This window comes from Rhinatrema bivittatum, chromosome 19 (assembly GCF_901001135.1).
Source record: "Rhinatrema bivittatum chromosome 19, aRhiBiv1.1, whole genome shotgun sequence".
Taxonomy (NCBI): domain Eukaryota; kingdom Metazoa; phylum Chordata; class Amphibia; order Gymnophiona; family Rhinatrematidae; genus Rhinatrema; species Rhinatrema bivittatum.
In genome coordinates, this window is record NC_042633.1 from 24,923,217 (window position 1) to 24,941,316 (window position 18,100).

Here is an 18,100-nt window from a genome sequence, read left to right on the forward strand (position 1 = left end):
TCACTCCTTCACTGGTGCTGTTTACGCAGGATGCTGCGTGTCTCTGTGAGGGGGGTGAGAGGGTGCTGACCTGCTCACATCTGCACTGGTGGTAATGCAAGACGCATAACTCTGAGGGGGCGAGAGGGTGCTGACCCGCTGACATCTGCACTGGTGGTGGTAATGCAAGACGCTGCATGTCTCTGTGAAGGGGCGAGAGGGTGCCGACCCGCTGACACCTGCACTGGTGGTGGTAATGCAAGACGCTGCGTGTCTCTGTGAGGGGGCGAGAGGGTGCCGACCCGCTGACACCTGCACTGGTGGTGGTAATGCAAGACGCTGCGTGTCTCTGTGAGGAGGCGAGAGGGTGCCGACCCGCTGACACCTGCACTGGTGGTGGTAATGCAAGACGCTGCGTGTCTCTGTGAGGGGGCGAGAGGGTGCCGACCCGCTGACACCTGCACTGGCGCTTTGGACACAGGATGCTGCGTGTCTCTGAGGTGAGTGGGAGGTGCCGACTGTATTGTGTCACAGGGGAGGCGTGCAGACCCCCCTCCCTCTTGTCTGCACTGTTAATACAGGCAGCTATGTATTTCTGTGTGGGGAGGGATGCACACTCCCTCCAGTCTGCACTAGAGCCGTATATGTCTTGGGGATGCAGACTCCCTTAGGTCTGATCTGGTGCTGTGTGTATGTTTTCGTGTACTGGGAAGCTGTCTCCAGTGTTTTTAAGGGTGTCGTTCACAGCATGCACTCTGTGCATTTAGCTGCCTGAGATTTTGCTCTCACTCAGCAGCGTCACCCAGCCAGTGTTGTCTTGGATGGGGGGGAGGGGGGGCCATCCACTCCACCTCGGGGGCTTTTTCCCCAGGTAAGACTAGTGGTGGATCCAGCTCCACAAACAGACACAGAGAGTCACATATCCCTCCCCTTTCTTTTGGGTGCATTGTGCTTTAGTACTGTTCAGTAAAATGCTGGCAGCCTTAGGTCACACTGCTTTAACCTCTGTAAAGGTTACACTTATGTGTGCATCTGTATGCTAGAACTCTACGGACCCTAACTGTAAGCCAAGGCAGAGCACAGTCAAAAAAAACACCGGCGTCCAGAACTTCAGGCGGAGCTTTTAGGGTGGGAAATGTTTTGTGAAGGACCAAGAAATCATGGTAGAAAGGAAACAAAAGTGAGAGAAGAACGAGACTGGCATGGTTTTCCAAAGAAGTGACTGAAAAAGTAAGGGATAAAGATTAGTTTTCGAAAAGCATGAAGATCTTAGAAAGAGGAACACAGAGAAGAATATTTGGAAAAGCTGAAGGATGCAGGGATGGTAGTGCAAATAGAAGAAAAGACTGATACGGCGGTAACGTGGGGTGACAAGATTTTCTTTAGGTATGTCAGCACAAAGAGGAGAAATATGAGGAGGGTGATGAGGAAAAGTGGGAATGTTAACAGATACTTTTGATCTTTATTCACCAAAGAAAGGATTATTGAAGGAATGCCGTTAGTGGGCAGGTATACGTATGGTAGAGGGGTAGACATCGCTCTGCGTAGAGGGCAGGTTTGAATAGAACTAGTAAAACTGAAAGTGGCCAAACCCCGGGGCCGGATGGTTTACATCTCAGGATATGAAAGGAGCTCAGAGAGGTTCTGGTGGGTCCTCTGAAGGATCTGTTTAATCGACTGTTGGAGACAGGAGCGGAGCATGGAGGATGTTATCCCTCCTCCTAAAAGTGGTACCAGAGAGGAAATTAGAAATTCCAGGCTGGTTAGCCTGACCTCTATGGTGGGGAAAAGTAACGAAGGAAAGGATAATGGAGTGTAAGAAGAGGGCAGCAGGATCCGGAGCAGCATGGAAGATCTGTGTCAGATGAATCTGATTGATTTCTTTGATTGGCTGATCCGTGAATTAGATCGAAGGTGGATAAACGCATATTGGTTGTTTATTCTTTTAAAAAAGTACAAAGACTAGGGAACATTCAATGAAGTTATTAGATGATGATTTAAACCAAATAGAAACATTTTTTTTTTTCAGTGCATAATTTGTTGGCAGAAGATGTGGTAAAAGCTGTTAGTATAGCTGGGTTTAAAAACGGTTTGGACAAGTTCCTGGAGGAAAAGTCCATAAACCATTATTAAAATAGAGTTGCAGAAATCCACTTCTTATCCCTTGGATAAAGCAGCATGAAATCTTATCGACTTTTTGGGATCCTGCCAGGTACTTGTGACCTGAGTTGGCCACTGTTGACAACAGGATACTGGGCTTGATGGACCTTTGATCTGACCCAGTATGGCAAGTCTTATGCTCTTATGGTGTCCTTGAATTTGAGTCCCAAACAAGAGACTCCGAAATACGCTGAGCAGCCTGGGGTAATGCCCCAAGGTGCTTGACTGAGTTATAAACAGAGTGGCAGACTTGGATTCAGTCCCGTGAAAGGGGTGATTAAGGCGATACCTCAGGGCTCGGTCTTGTTCGGTGTTTTCATAAGGGAGATTATGGAGGGATCAGCAGGGAAGCTTTGTCTCGCTGCAGTTGATACGAAGAATTGTAGTAGAGTGGCCACCTCTGAAGAGTGATGAAGGGAAAGCTTGAGTGGTCCAGTGTGAGACACTGAGGTGCACTGACCAGGAGCGAAACCTTGGGCTGCTCAGGTCGGAGGTGATGATGCAGCTCCATTGGCTGCCAATGTAAATGCCTGGATGCTAGCATTTTAAGGCTTTGCACGGAGCTGGTTCCGTAAATTGGAAGAACCGATTGAAAGGGCTGGAGTTAAGAAGATCCTGAGGACCAAAGGGGAGATGTTTGCTACGAGTACCTCCAGTGAAATGATTCCTACAAGTTAAGATTGATGAAAAAAAACAAAAAAAAAAAAAAACCCTGAAATGATCTCCCCCCTTGAATTAAGGGAGGAAATCGACCTAAAAAAAAAAAAAGGTTTAGCAGAAAGCTGAAAACCCGGGTTTATGTCTCAATCTCTTAACTCTGGATGTGGCTGTTATGGATGGAGTAGGAGCGAGGAGTGAGAGCTGTGGGCACAATGTTTGCAATTATTTTACTGAGATGGAGTCCATGAATCATCTTTTAAGATCTTCTTCATTTGATTAGGAATGCGTTTGAGGTGGAATTACCTGTAAGAGGTTTGTACACGGCGTCCACCGATTTGTTTTAATCGGTGAAGATTATTAAAATAAATCTGCAGGGGGGGGGGTTGGCGACCCCTCTCCTGGCATATGGTAGCCAATTCCCCCCCGAAAGGGCCACAGGAGCTGCGAGAAGAGCTAACGGAGGGAGTCAGCTATGTCCAATACCTCAAAGAGGTAAAGCAATGCAGAAGCAGCCCAGCTTTTTCAGGAAACCCCCCCCCCCCCCCCCCGAAAAAGCACCAGACTGCTCGAGCCGAGCCCAGGGGCAGCCTTGGAAGTAGCAGCAGGGCAGGATTTCTGCACGGAAAGGGTGATGGAGCCAAATCCAGCCACGGAATTCATGGGGGGGGGGCCGGACAGACAGGCGGTGTGGATCACCTCTGGCCATTCCCTTCTGCTGGTCGTCTCTCATACTCGCTCTCGCTTTTGCTGGTGCTCTTTGTCGCCCTCTGGCGCTGAGTGGGTCTCTCCGCCCGTCCACCCCCTAAGCCCACACAACTCTTCTCAAAAGCTGTCCCCTTTTTTTGGGGGGTACCAGGATCCATCCATCTTTGGCTGTCGTGAGATATCAGATGTTAAATGTGCCCGGGTCGGATGCAAAAAGGCAGCGGCTGGCGTTTCTGGCCAGGACAAGGGGGGCAGCGTCTGCCAGACCGGTCCAGACACCTGCGTTTCTCTCCCCTGCCAGCAGAGGGAGCCGCGAGGAGCAGGTCTGAACCCCAGGGGAGCCTGCGGTGGCCAAGTGGGACCGTTCCTTGCCCTTGGGACCACCCTCACAAGGCCACTGGGAAGCTGCTGGCTACTTCCTTAGCCAAGGCAGCGAGTTGCAGGGACTCTCGCTATGTATTCATTTATTTATTTATTTATTTATTCTGAATGTGCATCTTATTCTGTCTCCCGACCTTTGCCCCAAATCCGGCTCTTAGCCTGGGAGTTTCCACCTGCTTTAGGAAGCTTGGAAGCCAATGTGTCCTTCTGTGGGGGAGGGAGGCAGCTTGGGTCGGTGGGAAGGGGCCAGCTCGTCCACTTGTGTCTGCGCCCACCCTGGCTGGGTGCCCATGGGAGCGCAGGGCTGCCGGTGTTCTCTTCTCGCCCGACCCCTTTTTTTTTTTTTACAGCTCTCTCCCTTGCCCGGCTGTCCTGTGTTGTGCAAGGGCACGCTCCACCCCCCTCTCTGTGCGGGGATTTCTGTTCTGATATCACTGGGTCACTCCCCCCCCCCCCCCCCCCCCCCCTCTTCAGGGGTTGGTATAAGAAGTGATGCCTTCCTGCACCGGGGCTAGAGAAAACTTCCGAGCAGCCCAGAGCTCGTCCGGGACCCGTCCAAGCCATGCTGAGCCTGGATTCTCTGCAGTAAGTGCTCCCTCCCTGGTCCTCTCTCCCCACCCGTGCCAGGCTCTCGGAGAGCGGGATGGGGGCATGAGAGGCAGCAGGGTCAGAGGTGCCCAGGAGGGTCAGATCTTTTCTTATGGGGTTTGCCCACGCTCTCCCCCCTTCCCCAAACCCTAGTGCCCTTCCTAAGGGCAGCTTGGATAGGTTAGATCAGTGAGCAGGTGTCTCGGGGGGGGGGGGGGGGGGGGGGGGGGGGTGATGCCCGTGCCCGTGCCCAGTTTAGGAGTAAGTTGGAAGCCAAAGGGAGCAGCCGGGTGACAGGTGCCACGGGATCCGAGGTTACTGGCTGTCCCCCTCAGCACCCGGCCATGGCCATGCCAGCAGGTGGTGGTAAAGCAGGATGGGTGCAGCTCCTTCGTCCGTGCCCGCAGGGGGGGTGGGGGGGGCATGACCCTGCCTGCAGAGCCCACTCAGGGCTTGCACTTTTCGGGCCGAGCTGATGTCGGTGCCTGCCTTGGGCTGTCTTGCCCCGTGTTATAGGCTCTCCCCTGTTACAGGTCCGTGCCCCCCCCCCCTCCTGGCTCCCCCACTCCAGAGCTGCCCTGTGCACCCAATACCCCCCCCCCCCCTCCCGTCTTAGTATCAGGGCTCTCCCCCTGTTGTAGGAGGCCTCCTCCATGCTGCCGAGGTCAGGCGCCTGCTCCCCCTTTCACTCATATGCAAACCGAGTCCCTGGGGAGGAAGGGGCGCAGGAGCCTCCCACGTCTGCACATGACTGAGTCCTCCGCCGCGAGGGAGGGGGGAGGGGGTAGAGAGCGGGGTCCCGCAGACCCTAAGGTTTCTCTCTTCTCTGCCTCTAGGTGCGAAGGCAGCATTCATGGAAACTCCTCGGTAAGTCTCATGATGCCTTGCAACACTTCCTCTGCCTTCTCCAGGGCCGGCTCGCCCTCCCTCCGGTTTCTCCCCGGGAGGATGAGCTCTGCCCTTTCACTGCTGGGTTTGGGATGAAGGGCTGCAGCCAGAGCAGGTCTCTCCCTCCCCTGCGGGCTTGCACAGACCGCGGGGACCTCAGCCCTGTGGGGGGGCCACACTCCTAAGCGGGGGAGATGGTGGGGGGGGGGGGGAGTGCTTGCTGACAAGAGGCTGGGGCTCACGCTGTTTCTCTCCACAGTGCTCAGATAACGGCATCTATGACCTGGACTCCTTCATCAGACACCCTGGCAGCATGAACTCCCACATCAGCAACCTGGAAGCAGGTAGGACTGGAGGGGCTCACCCCCCCCCCCCCCCCTGCAGAGAGGAGAGGCGCTCTCTCCAGGGGCCAGGGAACGAGCTCCCTAGGCAACCTTTCAGGTCCCCCGCTGACATTTTGAAAATCAAACTCCACCATCATGAGCACCTCATGATAAGAGGGTCATCTTTCAGTTTTCAGAGTAGATTACAAAAAAAAAAAAAAAAAACCAACCCCTTCATGAATGTGTAAGTGCATAGGCTGAAGGCAGTCTCTGAAATGGCTGAACTGGGATGTTTCCCCTTCCTGCTCATCATGCAACAAATACTATGCACAGTGTGATGTCTTCTCTGTAACAGGGACACAAACTCCCTCCTCTCCCAGCCACTCTGTGACCCAACACAAACCCCTGCAAAATACACCCTCAGCACCTGCACAGCAAACCTGCCCCACCATAACAGCACTAACTGCCTGCACTCACCCAGCAACACAAACTCTCTCCACTACCAGACACTCTGTGACCCAACACAAAACCCTGCAAAATACACCCTCAGCACCTGCACAGCAAACCTGCCCCACCATAACAGCACTAACTGCCAGCACTCACCCAGCAACACAAACTCTCTCCACTACCAGACACTCTGTGACCCAACACAAAACCCTGCAAAATACACCCTCAGCACCTGCACAGCAAACCTGCCCCACCATAACAGCACTAACTGCCTGCACTCACCCAGCAACACAAACTCTCTCCACTACCAGACACTCTGTGACCCAACACAAAACCCTGCAAAACACCCTCAGTACCTGCACAGCAAACCTGCCCCACCATAACAGCACTAACTGCCTGCACTCACCCAGCAACACAAACTCTCTCCACTACAGACACTCTGTGACCCAACACAAAACCCTGCAAAATACACCCTCAGCACCTGCACAGCAAACCTGCCCCACCATAACAGCATTAACTGCCAGCACTCACCCAGCAACACAAACTCTCTCCACTACAGACACTCTGTGACCCAACACAAAACCCTGCAAAATACACCCTCAGCACCTGCACAGCAAACCTGCCTCACCATAACAGCACTAACTGCCTGCACTCACCCAGCAACACAAACTCTCTCCACTACCAGATACTCTGTGACCCAACACAAAACCCTGCAAAATACACCCTCAGCACCTGCACAGCAAACCTGCCCCACCATAACAGCACTAACTGCCTGCACTCACCCAACACAAACTCTCTCCACTACAGATACTCTGTCACCCAACACAAACCCCTGCAAAATACACCCTCAGCACCTGCACAGCAAACCTGCCCCACCATAACAGCACTAACTGCCTGCACTCACCCAGCAACACAAACTCTCTCCACTACCAGACACTCTGTGACCCAACACAAAACCCTGCAAAATACACCCTCAGCACCTGCACAGCAAACCTGCCCCACCATAACAGCACTAACTGCCAGCACTCACCCAGCAACACAAACTCTCTCCACTACCAGACACTCTGTGACCCAACACAAAACCCTGCAAAATACACCCTCAGCACCTGCACAGCAAACCTGCCCCACCATAGCAGCACTAACTGCCTGCACTCACCCAGCAACACAAACTCTCTCCACTACCAGACACTCTGTGACCCAACACAAAACCCTGCAAAATACACCCTCAGCACCTGCACAGCAAACCTGCCCCACCATAACAGCACTAACTGCCAGCACTCACCCAGCAACACAAACTCTCTCCACTACAGACACTCTGTGACCCAACACAAAACCCTGCAAAATACACCCTCAGCACCTGCACAGCAAACCTGCCCCACCATAACAGCACTAACTGCCTGCACTCACCCAGCAACACAAACTCTCTCCACTACAGACACTCTGTGACCCAACACAAAACCCTGCAAAATACACCCTCAGCACCTGCACAGCAAACCTGCCCCACCATAACAGCACTAACTGCCTGCACTCACCCAGCAACACAAACTCTCTCCACTACACACACTCTGTGACCCAACACAAAACCCTGCAAAATACACCCTCAGCACCTGCACAGCAAACCTGCCCCACCATAACAGCACTAACTGCCTGCACTCACCCAGCAACACAAACTCTCTCCACTACCAGATACTCTGTGACCCAACACAAAACCCTGCAAAATACACCCTCAGCACCTGCACAGCAAACCTGCCTCACCATAACAGCACTAACTGCCTGCACTCACCCAGCAACACAAACTCTCTCCACTACCAGATACTCTGTGACCCAACACAAAACCCTGCAAAATACAACCCTCAGCACCTGCACAGCAAACCTGCCCCACCATAACAGCACTAACTGCCTGCACTCACCCAGCAACACAAACTCCCTCCACTACCAGACACTCTGTGACCCAACACAAAACCCTGCAAAATACACCCTCAGCACCTGCACAGCAAACCTGCCCCACCATAACAGCACTAACTGCCAGCACTCACCCAGCAACACAAACTCTCTCCACTACCAGACACTCTGTGACCCAACACAAAACCCTGCAAAATACACCCTCAGCACCTGCACAGCAAACCTGCCCCACCATAGCAGCACTAACTGCCTGCACTCACCCAGCAACACAAACTCTCTCCACTACCAGACACTCTGTGACCCAACACAAAACCCTGCAAAATACACCCTCAGCACCTGCACAGCAAACCTGCCCCACCATAACAGCACTAACTGCCAGCACTCACCCAGCAACACAAACTCTCTCCACTACAGACACTCTGTGACCCAACACAAAACCCTGCAAAATACACCCTCAGCACCTGCACAGCAAACCTGCCCCACCATAACAGCACTAACTGCCTGCACTCACCCAGCAACACAAACTCTCTCCACTACAGACACTCTGTGACCCAACACAAAACCCTGCAAAATACACCCTCAGCACCTGCACAGCAAACCTGCCCCACCATAACAGCACTAACTGCCTGCACTCACCCAGCAACACAAACTCTCTCCACTACACACACTCTGTGACCCAACACAAAACCCTGCAAAATACACCCTCAGCACCTGCACAGCAAACCTGCCCCACCATAACAGCACTAACTGCCTGCACTCACCCAGCAACACAAACTCTCTCCACTACCAGATACTCTGTGACCCAACACAAAACCCTGCAAAATACACCCTCAGCACCTGCACAGCAAACCTGCCTCACCATAACAGCACTAACTGCCTGCACTCACCCAGCAACACAAACTCTCTCCACTACCAGATACTCTGTGACCCAACACAAAACCCTGCAAAATACACCCTCAGCACCTGCACAGCAAACCTGCCCCACCATAACAGCACTAACTGCCTGCACTCACCCAGCAACACAAACTCCCTCCACTACCAGACACTCTGTGACCCAACACAAAACCCTGCAAAATACACCCTCAGCACCTGCACAGCAAACCTGCCCCACCATAACAGCACTAACTGCCAGCACTCACCCAGTAACAACCCTACCTAGGAAAAGGCAGCACCAGGCCCTAGAACCCCAATACACCTCCTATAGGGAAACAGAACCAGCTGGACTGTGACAGATCCCTGCCCAGAACCTCCACACTAGCAGCCTCCCTCACCTCATGCACACATGCAGGACACGGACAGACCCTCAGCCAACACAGAATAAGAATGAGAAAGGTGCAGACAGAAACTGAGCTGGAAACTCCCAGAAGCCCAACTCTGCCTGCAGTGCAGCCCCGGAGAAAGAGAAGCAGAAATGCATTTCCTCCTGCACTGAGCAATAAATAAAGTCAGAGGAGATGCCCATTTCCAAAGCTAAACTATTCCAATCGGTAAATGAAAAATAACATGTTTTGTTCTCTACCTTTGTTATCTGGCAGTGGAAGGAGATCTTGCCACCCCTTGCAGCTTGCCACCTGCTTCATGCAGAGCCCAAGTTTGGATTATGGGCTTCAGGGAGAGAAAGGTAGAGAGTGCAGTGGCGAGAAGGAAATATTAGTATTAACCCCCCTTCCCCCCCCCCCCCCCCCCCCCCCCCCACTAATGAGAGGAAAACCTGCTGGCGTCGGATAAAAAATACTTCCCAAAGTCACACAGTCAAATATTGAACTTGAAAATAACATCTTTTTTACTTTTTGTCTTTTTTTTCCTACAACGCTCTGCTCTCTCTCTCTCCTGCTTTCATCTCCTGGCTTCTCCGAAGTCCTTTCCTGTTTTCTCCAGCACCTCCCATTCTCCCCATGCTCTCTGCTTCTTCCACTGATCACTTTGCAGATCTCCTTCATCTGTTCCTCAACCCTCACCCTTCCATCCCCATCTTATTCCTCCATCCCACCATCCTCCGCCCTCCATTTCTGCTATCTCAGCCCCCAGCGATCCATCTGTCTCTTACTCCCCAACCTCACAGCCTTCTCTCTCCCTCATGTCCCCTTCCTCCTTCCTCTCCCTTTATGTCCTATTTATCAGGCCCCCGCTAGCTTGCTTCTCCCTCTCTTCCCTGCAGCCTCCCTCCCTTGGGGCCATATTCTGGCTCTCTCCCCTCCGTCCCCCATGGCTCCCCTCTGCCCTGTCTCTTGTGGCTCCTTGCTGTCCCCTGTGGCTTCTCTCCCTTGTATCGCCTCTCTCCTGATGTCTCGCACCTCTCTGGGGGGGGTGGCTAGGGTTTTCAGTAGCCCCAAGCAGTGTAGGGCCTTCACAAGGCTACTGCAATAGAGACCAGCGGGTGGGAGACCGTCCTCCATGTACCAGATCTCCCGGGAAGCCTCTGAGCTCAGTACAGGGATGGAGGGCGGCAAAATGCAAATTTACAGGGGGATTGAAGCAGAAAGAAGAGACTTAGTAACAGCAGGTGCTCCCTTTCCGGAGGGACCTCTTCATTGCCCTGTCCTTCCTCCTCCCCTAGAGGAGAGCAGAAAGTGAGGCAAACTCCTTGGAAAATCGTAAAGCCTAAAACACAAAAAGAAAGCAAGCAGTGGCGCAAAGCCGGACTTGGCATGACTGTAAAAATTGGACACAGGTATGCGTGAAGACAGAGCGATTGAAAGCGCTGAGGGCTCTCTGACTTGATGTGGCTGTCAGGATCGGTTGGTTTGCTTTCACTAATGCTGCTCTTTGCCACCCCTCAGAAGCTGCCACCCTAGGCAACTGCCCGATATGCTTAATAGTTAAACCGGCCCTATCTCTACCCCACCTCTCCACCTCCTCTGTGCCAGTAGGAGGGTCTCTCCTCTAGCTGAGCCATCTCCCCCCCCCCTATCACTTTCTAGTGCAACAATCACAGTTACACTGCCGATGTGTTGCCTTCTTATTGAGAAAGGCACACACATTGGCCTGAGAGTTTGTTCCTGTGTGGCCAAAGTGATACAGAAAATGAGAAAAGGAAAGAATGAATGACACCGTGCAGACAGGACAGTAAGAGGGATGGCTCCTGGGTTCTGGTGCCGGTTCGGGATCGCCCCTGCTCAGATCCTGGTTCTGACCCCACGGATCCTGCGGCTCTGGCTGCTGTTTCTCCTCTTTCCCCCCAGGATCAGACGCAGTTTTTCCTGCTCCTTCCTGGCTGGGAAGTCCTGGATTTTCTCTCTCTTTTCTCAGCGCAGGAGGAAATGCATTTCTGCTTCTCTTTCCCCGGTGCTGCACTGCAGGCAGAGTTGGGCTTCTGGGGGTTTCCTGCTCAGTTTCTGTCTGCGCCTTTCTCATTCTTATTCTGTGTTGGCTGAGGGTCTGCCCGTGTCCTGAGAGTGTGAGCGAAGTGAGGGAGGCTGCTGACATGTAGTTTATAAGGAGGGATCTGTCATAGTCCGGCTGGTTCAATTTACAGTAGGAGTGTATTGGGGTTCTAGGGCCCAGTGTGATATTTGCAGCACTATCTTTTCATGGGTAGGGTTGTTGCTATCACACCCCTCCCCCCCTCCTTCTCGGATGATCCATTGGAGCAGGCACTGACACATGAAAAGCAGCGGGCTCTGAATTTGCAAAAGCTTCTTGCACTGTTGGACTCTGACCTGCTCAGGCACAAAGGAGTGTGTGTCTCCCTCTGCCTGCCCAGCTCTGGCACTGGGCCTTTGCCATACACCTCTGTGGTTACTGCTACTTTGTATTCTGTGCTGTCTCTGTAAGGCCTCCCCCCCCCCTGCTAGAGATCCATGGACTGGCACTCACAGGAAACCCTCTCAGACCTCCGCAGAGGGAGTCCCGGAGCGCTGGCACTGACTGGCCAGGGGGAGGCGCTGATGGGCCACAGGATGGTGCTGACCAGTCATGCCATGGCTCCTGGTACGGCCACTCGTTCCCAATGTTTCCTCCTTCCTTTGCAGACATTCTCTGGACCTGGCTGGCACCGCAGGAGCCCGGCTACGAGGGCTACGACAGCAGCCAGCTCACGCCCCTGCAGAACGTGCAGGTGTCCTACCTGCAGAGTGCCTACTCCTCGTTCCCCCAGGACCACCTGCAGAGCCAGGAAAGCGGCGTGCCAGCGCAGCCACTGTACCCTCCGCCAGATGAGGAGCTCGCTGCCCAGGTGAGGGCGCACACCCTGGGCCTGTGAAAGCTGAACCTGTTCTATGCTTCTCTGTTGCGGGTCTGACCCTTCCTGGTGATGCTCCCTTTGTGCACCATCCCTCAGGCAGCGGGCAAGGCCCGGGTGCATCCGTGAGGACGGCTTAGGAAGCTGCGTCCTTGCTTCGCTCCTGTGCCAGGCTGCTGATGCCCATTGCTCTTGTTTTCAGCTGTATGGTCCATACCCGCAGTATGTGGCTCCCGGGGGCAGCCTCTCCAGCCCCTCTCTCTCCTCGGAGGAGGAGTACCTGAACCTGGAGAGCCCTGCGCTGGAGGTGTCTGACACCGAATCGGACGAGAACTTTCCTGCGGCGGAGTCTGGGAGCTGCGAGTCAGGTAAAAGCCCCGTGGAGGAACCATCTCTGGGCAGACTGGACTTATCTGCAACCTTACGAACCAGGCCTGTAGAGTAAAGGGTCCCAGGGTTATCAGGAGAGGAAACACAGTTTATTCTGTTTTCCTCTCTCTGTGCCCCTTACCTGCTGCTCTCTCACTGCTGCTCTCCTCCCCCTCCCCTTGTGCCCCCTGCCTGGTGCTCTCTCACTGCTTCTCTCCTCCCCCTCCCCTTGTGCCCCCTGCCTGGTGCTCTCTCACTGCTGCTCTCCTCCCCCTCCCCTTGTGCCCCCTGCCTGCTGCTCTCTCACTGCTGCTCTCCTCCCCCTCCCCTTGTGCCCCCTGCCTGGTGCTCTCTCACTGCTTCTCTCCTCCCCCTCCCCTTGTGCCCCCTGCCTGGTGCTCTCTCACTGCTTCTCTCCTCCCCCTCCCCTTACCTGCTGCTCTCTCACTGCTGCTCTCCTCCCCCTCCCCTTGTGCCCCCTGCCTGGTGCTCTCTCACTGCTGCTCTCCTCCCCCCTCCCCTTGTGCCCCCTGCCTGGTGCTCTCTCACTGCTTCTCTCCTCTTCCTCCCCTTGTGCCCCCTGCCTGCTGCTCTCTCACTGCTGCTCTCCTCCCCCTCCCCTTGTGCCCCCTGCCTGGTGCTCTCTCACTGCTTCTCTCCTCCACCTCCCCTTGTGCCCCCTGCCTGGTGCTCTCTCACTGCTTCTCTCCTCCACCTCCCCTTGTGCCCCCTGCCTGGTGCTCTCTCACTGCTGCTCTCCTCCCCCTCCCCTTGTGCCCCCTGCCTGGTGCTCTCTCACTGCTTCTCTCCTCCCCCTCCCCTTGTGCCCCCTGCCTGGTGCTCTCTCACTGCTTCTCTCCTCCCCCTCCCCTTGTGGCCCCTGCCTGGTGCTCTCTCACTGCTTCTCTCCTCCCCCTCCCCTTGTGCCCCCTGCCTGGTGCTCTCTCACTGCTTCTCTCCTCCCCCTCCCCTTGCCTGGTGCTCTCTCACTGCTTCTCTCCTCCCCCTCCCCTTGTGCCCCCTGCCTGGTGCTCTCTCACTGCTTCTCTCCTCCCCCTCCCCTTGCCTGGTGCTCTCTCACTGCTGCTCTCCTCCCCCTCCCCTTGTGTCCCCTGCCTGGTGCTCTCTCACTGCTTCTCTCCTCCCCCTCCCCTTGCCTGGTGCTTTCTCACTGCTTCTCTCCTCCCCCTCCCCTTGTGCCCCCTGCCTGGTGCTCTCTCACTGCTTCTCTCCTCCCCCTCCCCTTGCCTGGTGCTCTCTCACTGCTGCTCTCCTCCCCCTCCCCTTGTGCCCCCTGCCTGGTGCTCTCTCACTGCTTCTCTCCTCCCCCTCCCCTTGCCTGGTGCTCTCTCACTGCTGCTCTCCTCCCCCTCCCCTTGTGTCCCCTGCCTGGTGCTCTCTCACTGCTTCTCTCCTCCCCCTCCCCTTGCCTGGTGCTCTCTCACTGCTGCTCTCCTCCCCTCCCTCCCCTCCTCTGCCCCCTCCTGGTGCTCTCTGGGTGACTGCCGCTCTGCCCCCTGCAGGTGTACGGAAGAAGGTGCGGCTGTATCGCTTTCTGCTGGAGTTGTTGCAGCGCGGGGACATGCGGGACTGCATCTGGTGGGTGGATCGGGATTGCGGCACCTTCCAGTTCTCCTCCAAGTACAAGGAGCAGCTCGCTCACCGCTGGGGCCAACAGAAGGGCAACCGGAAGCGCATGACTTACCAGAAGCTGGCGCGAGCCCTGCGCAATTACGGCAAGACCGGCGAGATCCGGAAGGTGAAGAAGAAGCTGACCTACCAGTTTGACAGCGTGCTGCTTGGGTTCCGGGCAGGGGAGCCTCGGGGGCAGCCTCTGCCCTGAGGGCCGCCTGCGGACAGGAGCGGGCATTCACACGGCGGCCCCCGTGCCCTGTACCCAGGGGCCGGGGGCATGGGTGGGGGGATGGATCGGCAGATGCCACGGCGTCTGGGTCACCAAGGCAAAGGGAGAGACTAAAGGGGCAAGGAAGCTGGACGGGGCCCCCGGGCGAGGCTGCTGGGACCGCGCCAGTCCCTTTCAGCTGGGGTCTGCAGCGAGGTGCTCGCCGACCCCCTTTCCTGGCTTCAGGGGGAGCCTCTGAGCATCGAATGCAGACGGGGCTCAGTTAAAAAAAAAAACAAAACTCAGAAACCTTCATCATTTCTTGCCCCTTCAGCTGTGCCTGGCAACATCTGCAGGGCGGGCATCTTCCCCTCCAGATGTAGCTAGAACCACCTGCAGGGCGGGTGCCTGTGTTTGTGGGGTAGTGGAGCTCTTTGTAAATATGTAAAGTTCAGATCTTTTTAGCTGTTCTGCTGGGTCATGGAGGTTACCCATGGCCTCATTGGGGTTAATATTGAAAGAAGTGGGGATTCCTTTTAGGTACTGGGGGTGGGTGTTTGATACTTCTGCCCCTGTTTCATTTCCTGCTTTTCTAAGGCAGCCCCTTCTCATGTTGTACAGTTCCCGTTCACTAATGCAGACAAGAATAAAGCACAATGTGATTCCACAGGTAGGGTGCCTGTGTGTCTATTGGGAAGGGTCCCTGGGGCTGGCAGGACATTCTGCTGGTGGCAGAGAGCAGCGCGGCACATAATACCTACCAGCTCTTGCACTGTACGTTCAACTCCGGCTGTTCTTTTGTTGTAGCAGAGACAAGCTCCTGTGCTTGATGGTACCCTTTTGTCTGACTCTGATAGGCACCTCTTATATTCCCCCTTTCTGCGCTGTTTGTCATTAAGCACAAATAATACAAGAAAAAATATTTATCAGTCCATCAGGTTTTTCCCTCTGTCCAGCCCCCCACTGAGGCTAATTTTTAATTCAAGGTAGAAAAGTGCAGAAGTATTAAAATCTCAGCTACAGGAGACGCCCCAGGTCCCAAGTCCTCTTGCAGGAGTCAAAGGCGAGAGCCCAGCGTGAGATCCACCCCCTGCAGGAATAATTTCCCCTCACTCTGCCTTCAGCCTGACTGCTCCTTACTCTGCAGAGAGAGCTACAGGTAAGGATTCTGCCCCCTTATCCCTTACTCTCCTCGCCATCTGATCCTGCGCTGGACCTGAATCCCAGGTAAAAGCAATGCCGGTGATTCCCAACATTGGCCACAAGGGGGCACCATTGCCTTCCAGTCGTGGTCTTAACAGCAGTCGTGCTCAGTACTGCCCACTTGTGGCTATTTGCAGTACTGCGAGCAGCACGGACCTGTCATTCCCATGCACAAGTAATAGGATGTGTGCACAGCAGGGGAGCAGCTTTAATTTTCCGCTCCTAGTTAAATAATCAGCTCTAAACTTTTTCTGTCTCCCTGTTAGCTCGCCACTGACGTTTCCTGCTTTTATTATTTCCATGAGTGTTGTTATGATGGGGGCAGCACTATAGAAGAGCCTTGATAGAAATAGTCCTTATACCAAGGGAATTGTAATCTCTACTGCATACAAGAAGTATGCAGTAGAGATTACTCTCAGCCAACCTCCAGTTTATGAGAGAGAGAGTATAGGAGATCGTGAATTCACATCCTTTAATTGTAGTTGTTTCTCTGCGTTACAGACAGGGGAGAGAAAGCTGCAGGGGTGGCGCTGGGGGAGGAGACCCTGCAGTGCACTAGGTGCAAGTGTGGGGGTTCAATGCTGTCCCCCAGGCGCAAAGGAGCACCTCAAGAGGCAAATTAAAACACAACTCATGAACACTGCACATGCTGAGGCATAACCATGGAACAGAGCAAATTACAAAATCCTCCATCCTAAGCCCGCCAGCTTTATCCTCCCCACCATAAAGTTACTGAAAAAACACACACAGCCCCCTTAGAAGAGCTCCACATCCTTTCATTGGACAGAGCTTCCTTCTTTTACAGCAGAGTCAGGGTTAGAGCAGTATAAGGGGGGGAAGCAGATCCCTCATTACCAGCAGACTGGTAGCCCAATGGCTAGAGGGCTTTAAGTAAGATCAGGAGGTTGTGGGTTCAAATCCTTTCATTGTACAGAACTTCCTTTGTTTTACAGCAGAGTCAGGGTTAGAGCAGTATAAGGGGGGAAAGCAGATCACCCACTAACAGCAGACTGGTAGCCCAATGGCTAGAGGGCTTTAAGTAAGATCAGGAGGTTGTGGGTTCAAATCCTTTCATTGTACAGAACTTCCTTTGTTTTACAGCAGAGTCAGGGTTAGAGCAGTATAAGGGGGGAAAGCAGATCACCCACTAACAGCAGACTGGTGGCCCAAAGAACTTCCTATTTGTTTTACAGCAGAGTCAGGGACAGAGGGGAGAGCAGAGCCTCTTATCAGCTCAGGGGGTGGAGGGCTTTCCTTGACTACAAGAGGGAGTGTTGGTGCCCATTTAGAGATTGTGTAGCTACATCTGGCGATGCGATACTGTGTGCAGCGGCTCACGCATGTTTTGGCCACGCGTCACCATCCCCTGATGAAAGACGGGGCTTAGTGCGTCCAAAACCCACATAGCTAATAGCACGCGGCACGGGTAAATTCCAATGAACGAGCGTCCATTTTCCTAAGCCCTGGCTGTGCACAGGTTTGGCAAAGAGCGCTCGTAAAATCGAGTGGCCAGTTTCCTAGCCCACTGACCTCTCCTGGGCACTCGCAGCGCACAATTTTCCCCTACTGCCTCTTTACCACAGTCCATTTAAATGCTACATCAGGAGCCTCGGAGAGGTGCAGCGGGGCGTGTGTTAGGAGAGCGTGTGCCCGATGGAGATGTTAGAGCTGGGAATGAGACAAGCCCGCCTACAACTCGCATCAGGCTGCCTAATTACTGAGCACATCTGGAAGCAGAAAAGCACCAGAGAGAGAGAGACCTCCTCTGGCCAGAGAGCTCCAAGAGTGTGCAAGAGAAGGAGGAGGAGTGATATTTGGTGCTGAAATATTAATTATAAAGATGCAGGAATATTTCATACTCAGACTGTGAAGAAATATAGTAACACAGCCCATCCAGGCTGCCCTGCATGACGGCTGAAGACAAAAAGCCAGACAAAATTACCAGTCAATGGAATACACAGTTGTGCTCATACGTTTACATACCCCTGGCAGAATTTGTAAGATATGTCACCTTTTCAGAAAACATGAGTGATCAGACAAAACACGTCTGTTGTTTTGAATGTGTTTCAAATTAAACTTTTTTTTTGAGGTGTAACTTCTATTTTCTGATACCTTTTTGTTTATAATTAGTTCTCTGTAAACCCATGTGATGTGCATACTGGGTCAGACCAAGGGTCCATCAAGCCCAGCATCCTGTTTCCAACAGAGGCCAATCCAGGCCATAAGAACCTGGCAAGTACCCAAACACTAAGTCTATTCCATGTCACGGTTGCTACTAATAGCAGTGGTTATTATCTAAGTCAACTTAATTAATAGCAGGTAATGGACTTCTCCTCCAAGAACTTATCCAATCCTTTTTTAAACACAGCTTTACTACCTGCACTAACCACATCCTCTGCCAACAAATTCCAGAGTTTAATTGGGCGTTGAGTGAAAAAGAACTTTCTCCGATTAGTTTTAAATGTGCCACAT

At 53.6% G+C, this 18,100-nt stretch overlaps 1 protein-coding gene across 1 annotated transcript; it reads left to right on the plus strand.

The window, feature by feature from the left end:
- The first annotated feature begins 4,369 nt into the window (after positions 1 to 4,369).
- LOC115080891 (transcription factor Spi-B-like) lies at positions 4,370 to 15,094 on the plus strand. Its single transcript, XM_029585352.1, has 6 exons — positions 4,370 to 4,470; positions 5,310 to 5,340; positions 5,621 to 5,705; positions 12,005 to 12,207; positions 12,416 to 12,581; positions 14,106 to 15,094. Exons 1-6 carry the CDS (start codon positions 4,448 to 4,450, stop codon positions 14,423 to 14,425), a joined length of 828 nt encoding a protein of 275 aa, XP_029441212.1. The 5' UTR covers positions 4,370 to 4,447; the 3' UTR covers positions 14,426 to 15,094.
- The last annotated feature ends 3,006 nt before the right edge of the window (positions 15,095 to 18,100 follow it).